The sequence below is a fragment of the Oncorhynchus mykiss genome, chromosome 20, assembly GCF_013265735.2.
Source record: "Oncorhynchus mykiss isolate Arlee chromosome 20, USDA_OmykA_1.1, whole genome shotgun sequence".
NCBI lineage: Eukaryota > Metazoa > Chordata > Actinopteri > Salmoniformes > Salmonidae > Oncorhynchus > Oncorhynchus mykiss.
This window is the reverse complement of record NC_048584.1, coordinates 37,096,515-37,112,528: the sequence shown is the minus strand read 5'-3', so window position 1 is coordinate 37,112,528 and position 16,014 is coordinate 37,096,515. Positions and strand designations below refer to the sequence as shown.

At 45.0% G+C, this 16,014-nt stretch overlaps 1 protein-coding gene across 3 annotated transcripts in view; it reads left to right on the top strand.

Moving 5' to 3' along the window:
- The window catches only part of LOC110499443 (RNA binding protein fox-1 homolog 3-like), a 141,197-nt gene that overhangs the window by 84,621 nt on the left and 40,562 nt on the right, over positions 1-16,014 (top strand). For all 3 annotated transcript variants that reach the window (XM_036956298.1, XM_036956300.1, XM_036956299.1), the window contains one exon: positions 283-336. In XM_036956298.1, coding sequence (XP_036812193.1) covers positions 283-336 — 54 coding nt within the window. The remainder of the gene's footprint in view (positions 1-282; positions 337-16,014) is intronic.

Genomic DNA, 16,014 nt, shown 5'->3' with positions numbered 1-16,014 from the left:
TCCTATCCCATCATCATGTCTCTCCTCCTATCCCATCATCATGTCTCACCTCCTATCCCATCATCATGTCTCTCCTCCTATCCCATCATCAATTTAAGTTGCGTTTAATGAAGTATCATCGAACGCTGGAACATAGTTTTTACATTTTCTTTGAATCCAGACCTTAGTGTAAGTAAATTATATGCTAAACTATCTTCAGTCTTTGTGAATGGGATGCTAAGCTAACATCTGTCTAAGTGAATGGGATGCTAATCTAACATTAGTCTACCACTCTTTCTGTAGGCTGGAAGCTGAACCCAATGGTGGGAGCTGTCTATGGTCCTGAATTGTATGCAGGTAAACTCCACTGAGACATACGACACAACAACCCCTCGCTATCACAGTACATCTAACATCTTCTCTCTCTCACTCCCTCTCTCTCCTCTCTCTCTCTCTCTATCCCCTCTCTCTCTCTCCCCTATCCTTCTCTCTCACTCTCTCTCTCTCCTCTCTCTCCCCTCTCTCTCTCTCTCCCCCTCTCTCTCCCCTCTCTCTCTCTCTCCCCTATCATTCTCTCTCACTCTCTCTCTCTCCTCTCTCTCCCCTCTCCCTCTGACTCCCCTCTCTCTCTCTCATCTCTCTCTCCTCTCCCATCTCCCTCTCTCTCCCCTCTCTCTCTCTCTCTCCCCTCTCTCTCCCCCTCTCCCTCTCTCTCCTCTCTCTCCCCTCTCCCTCTGACTCCCCTCTCTCTCTCTCCCCTCTCTCTCTCTCTCCTCTCCCCTCTCCCTCTCTCTCCCCTCTCTCTCTCTCCCCTCTCTCTCTCTCCCCTCTTTCTCCTCTCCCCTCTCTCTCTCTCTCTCCCCTCTCTCTACCCCTCTCCCTCTCTCTCCCCTTTCTCTCTCTCTCCCCTCTCTCTCCTCTCCCCTCTCCCTCTCTCTCCCCTCTCCCTCTCTCTCCCCTTTCTCCCTCTCTCCCCTCTCTCTCCTCTCCCCTCTCCCTCTCTCTCCCCTCTCTCTCTCTCTCTCTCCCCTCTCTCTCCCCCTCTCCCTCTCTCCCCCCTCTCTCTCTCTCCCTCTCTCTCCTCTCTCTCCCCTCTCTCTCTCTCCCCCCTCTCTCTCTCTCTCTCCCCCCTCTCTCTCTCTCTATCTCTCTCTCCCCTCTCCCTCTCTCTCCCCTCTCTCTCTCTCTCTTTCTCTCTCTCTCGCTCTCTCATATAAGCCAGTATGTATGTGGTGTTGTGTATTCACGTGTGTGCGTACATGCTCCTTTCGTTTAGAGGAAGTGCTGTGACTGTCTGCGGACTTTAACACCTCTCTATCTTGCTCATTAGACTGAAATCTGTTCATTCCAAGACAGCTTTACTCTCTCTCCCCCCCCCCCACACAGCTTTACTGCTCTAAATAACAGCCATCCATCTATTTTATTTCTCCTCCCCTCCCCCTCTCCTCCCCCCTCCTGCCCTCCCCTCTCCCCTCATCCACCCCCTTTCCTCCCCACTCCTCCCCCTCATCCACTCCCCTTACGATCCTGAACCCTAATATATTGAGTCGTCTTAAACATGCCAGTAAAGTTTGCCAAGCCTAAACGATGCCATATGCCTCTGCAAGTCCCATGTGGCAGCCATGGTGTGTGTGTGTGTGTGTGTGTGTGTGTGTGTGTGTGTGTGTGTGTGTGTGTGTGTGTGTGTGTGTGTGTGTCGGTGGGTGTGGTGGTGGGTGTGTTGGTGGGTGTGCGTGCATACATGTGAATACCATTTCTACCACAAGAAGCAGTCTCAACATCACAGGAACATAATTCCTAGCAAAACAACCTATATACAGTGGGGCAAAAAAAGTGTTTAGTCAGCCACCAAGTGTGCAAGTTCTCCCACTTAAAAAGATGAGAGAGGCCTGTAATTTTCATCATAGGTACACTTCAACTATGACAGACAAAATGAGAAAAACTAATCCAGAAAATCACATTGTAGTATTTTTAATGAATTGATTTGCAAATTATGGTGGAAAATAAGTATTTGGTCACCTACAAACAAGCAAGATTTCTGGCTCTCACAGACCTGTAACTTCTTCTTTAAGAGGCTCCTCTGTCCTCCATTCGTAACCTGTATTAATGGCACCTGTTTGAACTTGTTATCAGTATCTTTCAGGACAGGTGTATATATACTGAGATCATGTGACAGATCATATGACACTTAAATAAAGTCCCCCTGTGTGCAATCTAACTAATTATGTGACATCTGAAGGTAATTGGTTGCACCAGATCTTATTTAGGGGCTTCATACCAAAGGGGGTCAACACACACACCACTCTTCTGTTTTTTTTTTATTTTTAACAAGTTATTTTTCATTTCACTTCACCAATTTGGACTATTTTGTGTATGTCCATTACATGAAATCCAAATAAAAATCAATTTAAATGACAGGTAATGTAATGCAACAAAATAGGAAAAAACGCCATGAATTGCAAGGCACTGTATTTATGTTTATTTATTTTCCCTTTTGAACTATTTGCACATAATATGACATTTGAAATGTCTTTATTCTTTGTCCATTACATGAAATCCAAATAAAAATCAATTTAAATGACAGGTAATGTAATGCAACAAAATAGGAAAAAACGCCATGAATTGCAAGGCACTGTATTTATGTTTATTTATTTTCCCTTTTGAACTATTTGCACATAATATGACATTTGAAATGTCTTTATTCTTTTGGAACTTTTGAGTGTACTGTTTTACTGTTCATTTTTATTGTTTATTTCACTTTTGTTTTATTTTCACCTTCACTTCCTACTTCACTTCCTTTAACAATGTTTCCCATGCCAATAAAGCCTATGAATTGAAATTGAGAGTGGAGAGAGAGAGAGTGAGAGTGAGTGAGAGAGAATGAGAGAGAGCTGCTGGTTAAATACACACATACTCTGTTCTTTACCTTATCCACACTGATGGAGTTGAACAGAGGCACTTCATTCATTAATCACTGTGCCTTTTTGAGGGTCTGTGTGTGTGTTTGCAATTATGTGTGATTGTGTGTGTGTGTGTGTCCAGGACCACGGTGTGTGTGTGTGTGTGTGTGTGTGTGTGTGTGTGTGTGTGTGTGTGACTGGAGTAGACTGTGTGGGTATGAAGGACATTGAGGGACATGCAATAGTGATTGATTGACTATGTCTGAGTGTATGCAGAGAGGGTGTGTGTGTGTGTGTGTGTGTGTGTGCGTGTGCGTGTGTGTGCGTGTGCGTGCGTGCGCGTGCGTGTGTGTCCTAGTCTGAGTATATGCAGACAGTTTAGCAGCAGAACACAACAAATAAGATTAAAATGCAAAGCAAAATATTAAGAGGAGCTTTTTAACTGCTGACAAAATGTGCAGGTTGGAAAGGTGACGTTAGTTTGACTCCGGAGTGTCTCACTCTGCCATGATTTGATTGGTCCAGAACGCGGACGAGGTCACAGTCATTTGCTGACCCCGCCTTTTATTGCTAAATCAAGTTAAGGTGTTTAAAAAACAAGAACCCATACATTTCTCGTGAATGTGTGTGTGCCCTGTGTGTGTGGTGTCCTGTGTGTGTGGTGTCCTGTGTGTGTGGTGTCCTGTGTGTGTGTGCCCTGTGTGTGTGGTGTCCTGTGTGTGTGGTGTCCTGTGTGTGTGGTGTCCTGTGTGTGTGGTGTCCTGTGTGCGTGGTGTCCTGTGTGCCTCAGTTGGTAGAGCATGGCACTTGCAACACCCGGGTTGTGGGTTTGATTCCCACGGGCGGACTAGAATGAAACAAGTTAACAAACGTATGCACACTACTGTAAGTCGCTCTGCATAAGAGGCTTTTTAATTGTCTGAGGTTTAATTACGCAAACACTCTGTCACTGTCCCTGAGAACACACACACACAGACAGACAGGTGAGATATGGCAGTCTGAAGGCTGTATAGGAGAAGGCCGTATAGGAGAAGGCCGTATAGGAGGAGGCCGTATAGGAGGAGGCCGTATAGGAGGAGGCCGTATAGGAGGAGGCCGTATAGGAGGAGGCCGTATAGGAGGAGGCCGTATAGGAGATGGCCGTATAGGAGGAGGCCGTATAGGAGGAGGCCGTATAGGAGGAGGCCGTATAGGAGAAGGCCCTATAGGAGAAGGTCGTATAGGAGGAGGCCGTATAGGAGGAGGCCGTATAGGAGGAGGCCGTATAGGAGGAGGCCGTATAGGAGAAGGCGGTATAGGAGATGGCCGTATAGGAGAAGCCTTCCAGGACGACTAAGATGCATTGTGGCGTAACGCAGAAAGCCATGGCCATGTTTAGACAGGATTCAAGTCTCTTCTCCTATCCCATCATTCCTGTTTCCCAAATGGCACACTATTCCCTTTATAGTGCACTACTTTTGGCCAGGGCCCATAGGGGACGAGGGTGCCATTTTGGACGTGCCCACGGTCTGAAGAAAGAGACTGGAGTTAAAATGTGTTTTGTCAACTATACACACATGAACATTTCCACATACGAAACACCTTACACGCATACAAAACACTCACAACTCGATATTTTTCTTGCGCTATGTCACTATAGCAATGATATAGTGTACATGCCCGGCATGTTAGCGTTGTCATGGCAACAGTTAGAAGGAGGAAGTCAAGGTGTTCTACTGTACAGCAGCAAGGAAGAAAAATGAGTTATCTATATCTCATCATCCCCATTAAAAAACTCCTGGGACAAAACATTGTCTTGACAACACCATTAAAACCTCTTTGGCCTAGGCATGCCGCTAGCGCCCCACCTCGACAACATCCGGTGTTATTTCAGAGCGCGAAATTCTAAATAAAAAATGTGTAATATTAAACATTCATGAAAAATACAAGTGTCTTACATCGTTTTAAAGCTTAACTTTTTAATCCAGCCGCTTTGTCAGAATTCAAAAAGGCTTTACGGTGAAAGCACACCATGCGATTATCTGAGGACATCGCCCCCGCATAAAAAAGCATTACAAACATTTTTCAAACAAGCAAAGGCGTCACACGAAAGTCAGAAATAGCGATAAAATAAATCACTTACCTTTGAAGATCTTCCTCTGGTTGCAATCCCAAAGGGTCCCAGCTGCATCACAAATGGTCATTTTGTTCGATAAAGTCCTTCTTTATATCCCAAAAAAGTCAGATTAGTTGGCGTGTTTGATTCAGTAGTCCCACTGGTTTCCCTCATTCAAAATGCATAGAAATGAATTCCAAAAGTTACCGATAAACTTCATCCAAACAGGTCACACAACGTTTCTAATCAATCCTCAGGAACCCTGATATGTAAATAAATTATCAAATTTAAGACGGAGAATAGTACACTGCTCAAGAAAATAAAGGGAACACTTAAAGAACACAATGTAACTCCTAGTCAATCACACTTCTGTGAAATCAAACTGTCCACTTAGGAAGCAACACTGATTGACAATACTATTCCATTTGCACAACAGCATGTGAAATACATGCTGTTGTGCAAATGGAATAGACAACAGGTGGAAATTATAGGCAATTAGCAAGACACCCCCAATAAAGGAGTGGCTCTCCAGGTGGTGACCACAGACCACTTATCAGTTCCTATGCTTCCTGGCTGATATTTTGGTCACTTTTGAATGCTGGCGGTGCTTTCACTCTAGTGGTAGCATGAGACGGAGTCTACAACCCACACAAGTGGCTCAGGTAGTGCAGCTCATCCAGGATGGCACATCAATGCGAGCTGTGGCAAGAAGGTTTGCTGTGTCTGTCAGCGTAGTGTCCAGAGCATGGAGGCGCTACCAGGAGACAGGCCAGTACATCAGGAGACGTGGAGGAGGCCGTAGGAGGGCAACAACCCAGCAGCAGGACCGCTACCTCCGCATTTGTGCAAGGAGGAGCAGGAGGAGCACTGACAGAGCCCTGCAAAATGACCTCCAGCAGGCCACAAATGTGCATGTGTCTGCTCAAACGGTCAGAAACAGACTCCATGAGGGTAGTATGATGGCCCGACGTCCACAGGTGGGGGTTGTGCTTACAGCCCAACACCATGCAGGACGTTTGGCATTTGCCAGAGAACACCAAGATTGGCAAATTCGCCACTGGCGCCCTGTGCTCTTCACAGATGAAAGCAGGTTCCCACTGAGCACATGTCACAGACGTGACAGAGTCTGGAGACGCCGTGGAGAACGTTCTGCTGCCTGCAACATCATCCAGCATGACCGGTTTGGCGGTGGGTCAGTCATGGTGTGGGGTGGCATTTCTTTGGGGGGGCCGCACAGGCCTCCATGTGCTCGCCAGATGTAGCCTGACTGCCATTAGGTACCGAGATGAGATCCTCAGACACCTTGTGAGACCATATGCTGGTGCGGTTGGCCCTGGGTTCCTCCTAATGCAAGACAATGCTAGACCTCATGTGGCTGGAGTGTGTCAGCAGTTCCTGCAAGAGGAAGGCATTGATGCTATGGACTGGCCCGCCCGTTCCCCAGACCTGAATCCAATTGAGCACATCTGGGACATCATGTCTTGCTCCATCCACCAACGCCACGTTGCACCACAGACTGTCCAGGAGTTGGGGGATGCTTTCGTCCAGGTCTGGGAGGAGATCCCTCAGGAGACCATCCGCCACCTCATCAGGAGCATGCCCAGGCGTTGTAGGGAGGTCACACAGGCACGTGGAGGCCACATACACTACTGAGCCTCATTTTGACATGTTTGAAGGACATTACATCAAAGTTGAATCAGCCTGTAGTGTGGTTTTCCACTTTAATTTTGAGTGTGACTCCAAATCCAGACCTCTATGGGTTGATAAATTTGATTTCCATTGATAATTTTTGTGTGATTTTGTTGTCAGCACATTCAACTATGTAAAGAAAAAGTATTTAATAAGAATATTTCATTCATTCAGATCTAGGATGTGTTATTTTAGTGTTCCCTTTATTTTTTTGAGCAGTGTATTTTCATTACCAGAGATAAATAACGAAGTGCTCTCACCAGAACGCGCTACAAACACTACAAATTCTAGCTCATTTTTCAAAAAACAAGCCTGAAACGCTTTCTAAAGACTGTTGACATCTACTGGAAGCCATAGGAACTGCAATCTGGGAGGTATTCAATTGATTTTCTCATAGACAGACATTACAATGAGTGGTGAGCTCAACAAACAAAATAAATCTGGATTGATTGTCCTCTGGTTTTTGCCTGCCATATCAATTCTGTTATACCCATAGATATTATTTTAACAGTTTTAGAAACTTTAGAGTGGTTTCTATCCAATTATATGCATATCCTAGCTTCTGGGCCTGAGTAACAGGAAGTTTACTTTGGGCACCTCAGTCATCCAAACTTCCGAATAGTGCCCCTTATCCCTACTAATACGGACAACCACAAAGCTGTATTCCCACTACCACAACTTATTTCACAACCAGAAATACTTCAAGACCACCAAGCACACACATTGTCTTTAGGAAAAGTCATTTTCTGGTTGTTCAATTCCTGCTCCTCAGAACACTGCCTGCTCAAACCCTCCTTGGGTTACTCCTCAAATTGACTGCAAAAGTTTATCATTCTAACTTGGTGTTTTTAGTCTGTCTCTGTCCAAGACTAAGACGAGAGCAGAGGGCTCATCTGTATGCAGGCCATTATGGGTCATTATGAACTGGCCTTGTGTGTGTGTGTGTGTGTGTGTGAGTGTGTGTGTGTGTGTGTGTGTGTGTGTGTGTGTGTGTGTGTGTGTGTGTGTGTGTGTGTGTGTGTGTGTGTGTGTGTGTGTGTAATTATGGACTGGCCCTGTGTGTGTGTGTGTGAAGGCTGTGCTCACGTGTTGATTGAAGGTTAAAGAGGGACCTTCGGCTTGGCAAACGCTGAGACTCCCGTCCTCACTGGTGTGTGTGCGTACTGGCAACCCATCCAACCCTCACTCCCCTCGGCAGACTCTGCCACCCCTGCCGACCCTGGGCTGTCCCCTCCCAGTGTGTGTCTGCTGCTCCAAATAATACAACCCATCTGCTTCCTGACCCCACTGCCAGAACACTGGGTCTCTCTCCATCTCTCTCTTTCTCAACTAGGCAGTGTGTTTTGTGTCACCTCCACCAATCTCTTTGTTTTCCTTCAGTCTGTCTATCCTTAGTTTTCCATCTCTCTTTATTTCACTCCATCTTATCCCTTTCTCTATTTTAACATTCTTTATTTCAATTCAATTCAATTCAAGGGCTTTATTGGCATGGGAAACATGCGTTAACATTGCCAAAGCAAGTGAGGTAGACTACATACAAAGTGAATATATAAAGTGAAAAACAACAAAAATTAACAGTAAACATTACACATACAGAGGTTTCAAAACAGTAAAGACATTACAAATGTCATATTATATATATATACAGTGTTTTAACAATGTACAAATGGTTAAAGGACACAATATAAAATAAATAAGCATAAATATGGGTTGTATTTACAATGGTGTGTGTTCTTCACTGGTTGCCCTTTTCTCGTGGCAACAGGTCAAAAATCTTGCTGCTGTGATGGCACACTGTGGAATTTCACCCAGTAGATATGGGAGTTTTTCAAAATTGGATTTGTTTTCGAATTCTTTGTGGATCTGTGTAATCTGAGGGAAATATGTCTCTCTAATATGGTGGGTGATACATTGGGCAGGAGGTTAGGAAGTGCAGCTCAGTTTCCACCTCATGTTGTGGGCAGTGAGCACATAGCCTGTCTTCTCTTGAGAGCCATGTCTGCCTACGGCGGCCTTTCTCAATAGCAAGGCTATGCTCATTGAGTCTGTACATAGTCAAAGCTTTCCTTAATTTTGGGTCAGTCACAGTGGTCAGGTATTCTGCCGCTGTGTACTCTCTGTTTAGGGCCAAAAAGCATTCTGGTTTGCTCTGTTTTTTTGTTAATTCTTTCCAATGTGTCAAGTAATTATCTTTTTGTTTTCTCATGATTTGGTTGAGTCTAATTGTGCTGTTGTCCTGGGGCTCTGTAGGGTGTGTTTGTGTTTGTGAACAGAGCCCCAGGACCAGCTTGCTTAGGGGACTCTTCTCCAGATTCATCTCTCTGTAGGTGATGGCTTTGTTATGGAAGGTTTGTGAATCGCTTACTTTTAGGTGGTTGTAGAATTTAACGGCTCTTTTCTGGATTTTGATAATTAGTGGGTATCGGCCTAATTCTGCTCTGCATGCATTATTTGGTGTTCTACGTTGTACACGGAGGATATTTTTGCAGAATTCTGCGTGCAGAGTCTCAATTTGGTGTTTGTCCCATTTTGTGAAGTTTTGGTTGGTGAGCGGACCCCAGACCTCACAACCATAAAGGGCAATGGGCTCTATGACAGATTCAAGTATTTTTAGCCAAATCCTAATTGGTATGTTGAAATGTATGTTTCTTTTGATGGCATAGAATGCCCTTCTTGCCTTGTCTCTCAGATCGTTCACAGCTTTGTGGAAGTTACCTGTGGCGCTGATGTTTAGGCCAAGGTATGTATCGTTTTTTGTGTGCTCTAGGGCAACAGTGTCTAGATGGAATTTGTATTTGTGGTCCTGGTGACTGGACCTTTTTTGGAACACCATTATTTTGGTCTTACTGAGATTTACTGTCAGGGCCCAGGTCTGACAGAATCTTTGCATAAGATCTAGGTGCTTCTGTAGGCCCTCCTTGGTTGGTGACAGAAACACCAGATCATCGGCAAACAGCAGACATTTGACTTCGGATTCTAGCAGGGGGAGGCCGGGTGCTGCAGACTTTTCTAGTGCCCGCGCCAATTCGTTGATATATATGTTGAAGAGGGTGGGGCTTAAACTGCATCCCTGTCTAACCCCATAACCCTGTGTGAAGAAATGTGTGTGTTTTTTGCCAATTTTAACCGCACACTTGTTGTTTGTGTACATGGATTTTATAATGTCATATGTTTTACCCCCAACACCACTTTCCATCAGTTTGTATAGCAGACCCTCATGCCAGATTGAGTCAAAGGCTTTTTTGAAATCAACAAAGCATGAGAAGACTTTGCCTTTGTTTTGGTTTGTTTGGTTGTCAATTAGGGTGTGCAGGGTGAATACATGGTCTGTTGAACGGTAATTTGGTAAAAAGCCAATTTGACATTTGCTCAGTACATTGTTTTCATTGAGGAAATGTACGAGTCTGCTGTTAATAATAATGGAGAGGATTTTCCCAAGGTTACTGTTGACACATATTCCACGGTAGTTATTGGGGTCAAATTTGTCTCCACTTTTGTGGATTGGGGTGATCAGTCCTTGGTTCCAAATATTGGGGAAGATGCCAGAGCTAAGTATGATGTTAAAGAGTTTTAGTATAGCCAATTGGAATTTGTTGTCTGTATATTTGATCATTTCATTGAGGATACCATCAACACCACAGGCCTTTTTGGGTTGGAGGGTTCTTATTTTGTCCTGTAACTCATTCAATGTAATTGGAGAGTCCAGTGGGTTCTGGTAGTCTTTAATAGTTGATTCTAAGATCTGTATTTGATCATGTATATGTTTTTGCTCTTTATTCTTTGTTATAGAGCCAAAAAGATTGGAGAAGTGGTTTACCCATACATCTCCATTTTGGATAGATAATTCTTCGTGTTGTTGTTTGTTTAGTGTTTTCCAATTTTCCCAGAAGTGGTTAGAGTCTATGGATTCTTCAATTGCATTGAGCTGATTTCTGACATGCTGTTCCTTCTTTTTCCGTAGTGTATTTCTGTATTGTTTTAGTGATTCACCATAGTGAAGGCGTAGACTCAGGTTTTCCGGGTCTCTATGTTTTTGGTTGGACAGGTTTCTCAATTTCTTTCTTAGATTTTTGCATTCTTCATCAAACCATTTGTCATTATTGTTAATTTTCTTCGGTTTTCTATTTGAGATTTTTAGATTTGATAGGGAAGCTGAGAGGTCAAATATACTGTTAAGATTTTCTACTGCCAAGTTTACACCTTCACTATTACAGTGGAACGTTTTACCCAGGAAATTGTCTAAAAGGGATTGAATTTGTTGTTGCCTAATTGTTTTTTGGTAGGTTTCCATACTGCATTCCTTCCATCTATAGCATTTCTTAATGTTACTCAGTTCCTTTGGCTTTGATGCCTCATGATTGAGTATTGCTCTGTTTAAGTAGACTGTGATTTTGCTGTGGTCTGATAGGGGTGTCAGTGGGCTGACTGTGAACGCTCTGAGAGACTCTGGGTTGAGGTCAGTGATAAAGTAGTCTACAGTACTACTGCCAAGAGATGAGATATAGGTGTACCTACCATAGGAGTCCCCTCGAAGCCTACCGTTGACTATGTACATACCCAGCGTGCGACAGAGCTGCAGGAGTTGTGACCCGTTTTTGTTGGTTATGTTGTCATAGTTGTGCCTATGTGGGAGGGAATGCTGTCACCTCCAGGCAGGTGTTTGTCCCCCTGTGTGCTGAGGGTGTCAGGTTCTTGTCCGGTTCTGGCATTTAGGTTGCCACAAACTAGTCTAGTCTCTGTCTAGTTCCCTCTCTGTCTAGTTCCCTCTCTCTCTCTGTCTATATCACTCTCTGTCTAGGTCCCTCTCTGTCTAGTTCCCTCTCTGTCTAGTTCCCTCTCTGTCTCTGTCTAGTTCCATCTCTGTCTAGTTCCCTCTATCTCTCTGTCTAGTTCCCTCTCTGTCTAGTTCCCTCTCTGTCTAGTTCCTTCTCTGTCTAGTTCCCTCTCTGACTAGTTCTCTATGTCTGGTTCCTTCTTTTCTCTGTCGAGTTCCCTCTCTCTCAGTCTAGTTCCCTCTTTCCCTGTATAGTTCCCTCTCTTTCTAGTTCCCTCTCTGTCTAGTTCTCTATGTCTAGTTCCTTCTTTTCTCTGTCGAGTTCCCTCTATCTCTCTGTCTAGTTCCAACTCTGTCTAGTTCCCTCTCTGTCTAGTTCCCTCTCTGTCTAGTTCCCCCTATGTCTAGTTCCCTCTATGTCTAGTTCCCTCTCTCTCTCTGTCAAGTTCTCTCTCTGTCTAGTTCCCTCTATCTCTCTGTCTAGTTCCCTCTATCTCTCTGCCTAGTTCTCTCTCTGTCTAGTTCCCTCTCTGTCTAGTTCCCTCTATCTCTCTGTCTAGTTCCCTCTATCTCTCTGCCTAGTTCTCTCTCTGTCTAGTTCCCTCTCTGTCTAGTTCCCTCTCTGTCTCTGTCTAGTTCCATCTCTGTCTAGTTCACTCTATCTCTCTGTCTAGTTCCCTCTCTGTCTAGTTCCCTCTCTGTCTAGTTCCCTCTCTGTCTAGTTCTCTCTCTGTCTAGTTCCCTCTCTGTCTAGTTCTCTATGTCTGGTTCCTTCTTTTCTCTGTCGAGTTCCCTCTCTCTCTCTGTCAAGTTCCCTCTCTCTTTGTCTAGTTCCCTCTATTCTCTGTCGAGTTCCCTCTCTCTCTCTGTATAGTTCCCTCTCTCTCAGTCTAGTTCCCTCTTTTCTCTGTATAGTTCCCTCTCTTTCTAGTTCCCTCTCTGTCTAGTTCTCTATGTCTAGTTCCCTATTTTCTCTGTCGAGTTCCCTCTATCTCTCTGTCTAGTTCCCTCTCTGTCTAGTTCCCTCTCTGTCTAGTTCCCCCTATGTCTAGTTCCCTCTCTGTCTAGTTCCCTCTCTCTCTCTGTCAAGTTCTCTCTCTCTCTCTCTGTGTAGTTCTCTCTCTGTCTAGTTCCCTCTCTGTCTAGTTCCCCCTATGTCTAGTTCCCTCTCTGTCTAGTTCCCTCTATCTCTCTGTCTAGTTCCCTCTCTGTCTAGTTCCCCCTATGTCTAGTTCCCTCTCTGTCTAGTTCCCTCTATCTCTCTGTCAAGTTCTCTCTCTGTCTAGTTCCCTCTATCTCTCTGTCTAGTTCTCTCTCTGTCTAGTTCTCTCTCTGTCTAGTTCCCTCTCTGTCTAGTTCCCCCTATGTCTAGTTCCCTCTCTGTCTAGTTCCCTCTATCTCTCTGTCTAGTTCCCTCTCTGTCTAGTTCCCCCTATGTCTAGTTCCCTCTCTGTCTAGTTCCCTCTATCTCTCTGTCTAGTTCTCTCTCTGTCTAGTTCCCTCTCTGATAAGTTCTCTCTCTGTCTAGTTCCCTCTATCTCTCTGTCTAGTTCCCTCTATCTCTCTGCCTAGTTCTCTCTCTGTCTAGTTCCCTCTCTGTCTAGTTCCCTCTATCTCTCTGTCTAGTTCCCTCTATCTCTCTGCCAAACTAGTCTAGTCTCTGTCTAGTTCCCTCTCTGTCTAGTTCCCTCTCTGTCTAGTTCCCTCTATCTCTCTGTCTAGTTCCCTCTATCTCTCTGCCAAACTAGTCTAGTCTCTGTCTAGTTCCCTCTCTGTCTAGTTCCCTCTCTCTCTCTGTCTATATCACTCTCTGTCTAGGTCCCTCTCTGTCTAGTTCCCTCTCTGTCTAGTTCCCTCTCTGTCTCTGTCTAGTTCCATCTCTGTCTAGTTCCCTCTATCTCTCTGTCTAGTTCCCTCTCTGTCTAGTTCCCTCTCTGTCTAGTTCCTTCTCTGTCTAGTTCCCTCTCTGTCTAGTTCTCTATGTCTGGTTCCTTCTTTTCTCTGTCGAGTTCCATCTCTCTCTCTGTCAAGTTCCCTCTCTCTCAGTCTAGTTCCCTCTTTTCTCTGTATAGTTCCCTCTCTTTCTAGTTCCCTCTCTGTCTAGTTCTCTATGTCTAGTTCCCTCTTTTCTCTGTCGAGTTCCCTCTATCTCTCTGTCTAGTTCCAACTCTGTCTAGTTCCCTCTCTGTATAGTTCCCTCTCTGTCTAGTTCCCCCTATGTCTAGTTCCCCCTATGTCTAGTTCCCTCTATGTCTAGTTCCCTCTTTTCTCTGTCGAGTTCCCTCTATCTCTCTGTCTAGTTCCAACTCTGTCTAGTTCCCTCTCTGTCTAGTTCCCTCTCTGTCTAGTTCCCCCTATGTCTAGTTCCCTCTATGTCTAGTTCCCTCTCTCTCTCTGTCAAGTTCTCTCTCTGTCTAGTTCCCTCTCTGTCTAGTTCCCTCTATCTCTCTGTCTAGTTCCCTCTATCTCTCTGCCTAGTTCTCTCTCTGTCTAGTTCCCTCTGTGTCTAGTTCCCTCTATATCTCTGTCTAGTTCCCTCTATCTCTCTGCCTAGTTCTCTCTCTGTCTAGTTCCATCTCTGTCTAGTTCCCTCTCTCTACATCTAGTTCTCTCTCTGTCTAGTTCCCTCTCTGTCTAGTTCCCTCTCTGTCTCTGTCTAGTTCCATCTCTGTCTAGTTCCCTCTATCTCTCTGTCTAGTTCCCTCTCTGTCTAGTTCCCTCTCTGTCTCTGTCTAGTTCCATCTCTGTCTAGTTCCCTCTATCTCTCTGTCTAGTTCCCTCTCTGTCTAGTTCCCTCTCTGTCTCTGTCTAGTTCCATCTCTGTCTAGTTCACTCTATCTCTCTGTCTAGTTCCCTCTCTGTCTAGTTCCCTCTCTGTCTAGTTCCCTCTCTGTCTAGTTCTCTCTCTGTCTAGTTCCCTCTCTGTCTAGTTCTCTATGTCTGGTTCCTTCTTTTCTCTGTCGAGTTCCCTCTCCCTTTGTCTAGTTCCCTCTATTCTCTGTCGAGTTCCCTCTCTCTCTCTGTATAGTTCCCTCTCTCTCAGTCTAGTTCCCTCTTTTCTCTGTATAGTTCCCTCTCTTTCTAGTTCCCTCTCTGTCTAGTTCTCTATGTCTAGTTCCCTCTTTTCTCTGTCGAGTTCCCTCTATCTCTCTGTCTAGTTCCAACTCTGTCTAGTTCCCTCTCTGTCTAGTTCCCTCTATGTCTAGTTCCCTCTCTGTCTAGTTCCCTCTCTCTCTCTGTCAAGTTCCCTCTCTCTCTCTGTCAAGTTCCCTCTCTCTCAGTCTAGTTCCCTCTTTTCTCTGTATAGTTCCCTCTCTTTCTAGTTCCCTCTCTGTCTAGTTCTCTATGTCTAGTTCCCTCTTTTCTCTGTCGAGTTCCCTCTATCTCTCTGTCTAGTTCCCTCTCTGTCTAGTTCCCTCTCTGTCTAGTTCCCCCTATGTCTAGTTCCCTCTCTGTCTAGTTCCCTCTCTCTCTCTGTCAAGTTCTCTCTCTCTCTCTGTCTAGTTCTCTCTCTGTCTCTGTCTAGTTATCTTTCTGTCTAGGTCCCTCTATCTCTCTGTCAAGTTCTCTCTCTGTCTAGTTCCCTCTATCTCTCTGTCAAGTTCTCTCTCTGTTTAGTTCTCTCTCTGTCTAGTTCCCTCTCTGATAAGTTCTCTCTCTGTCTAGTTCCCTCTATCTCTCTGTCTAGTTCCCTCTATCTCTCTGCCTAGTTCTCTCTCTGTCTAGTTCCCTCTCTGTCTAGTTCCCTCTATCTCTCTGTCTAGTTCCCTCTATCTCTCTGCCTAATTCTCTCTCTGTCTAGTTCCATCTCTGTCTAGTTCCCTCACTCTACATCTAGTTCCCTCTCTGTCTAGTTCCCTCTCTGTCTCTGTCTAGATCCCTCTCTGTCTAGTTCCATCTCTGTCTAGTTCCCTCTATCTCTCTGTCTAGTTCCCTCTATCTCTCTGTCTAGTTCCCTCTCTGTCTAGTTCCCTCTCTGTCTGGTTCCCCCTCTCTCTGTCTAGTTCCCTCTATCTCTCTGTCTAGTTCCCTATCTGTCTGGTTCCCCTCTCTCTGTCTAGTTCCCTCTCTGTCTAGTTCCCTCTATCTCTCTGTCTAGTTCCCTCTCTGTCTAGTTCCCTCTCTGTCTGGTTCCCCCTCTCTCTGTCTAGTTCCCTCTCTGTCTAGTTCCCTATCTGTCTAGTTCCCTCTCTGTCTAGTTCCCTCTCTGTCTAGTTCCCTCTCTGTCTAGTTCTCTCTCTTTCTAGTTCCCTCTCTGTCTAGTTCCCTCTCTCTCTCTGTCTAGTTCCCTCTCTCTGTCTAGTTCCCTCTATTTTTCTGTCTAGTTCCCTCTCTGTCTAGTTCCCTCTCTGTCTAGTTCCCTCTCTGTCTAGTTCTCTCTCTGTCTAGTTCCCTCTCTGTCTAGTTCCCTCTCTGTCTAGTTCCCTCTCTGTCTAGTTCCCTCTCTCTCTCTCTGTCTAGTTCCCTCTCTCTCTCTGTCTAGTTCCCTCTCTCTCTGTTTAGTTCCCTCTTTTCTCTGTCTAGTTCCCTCTTTTCTCTGTCTAGTTCCCTCTCTGTCTAGTTCCCTATCTGTCTAG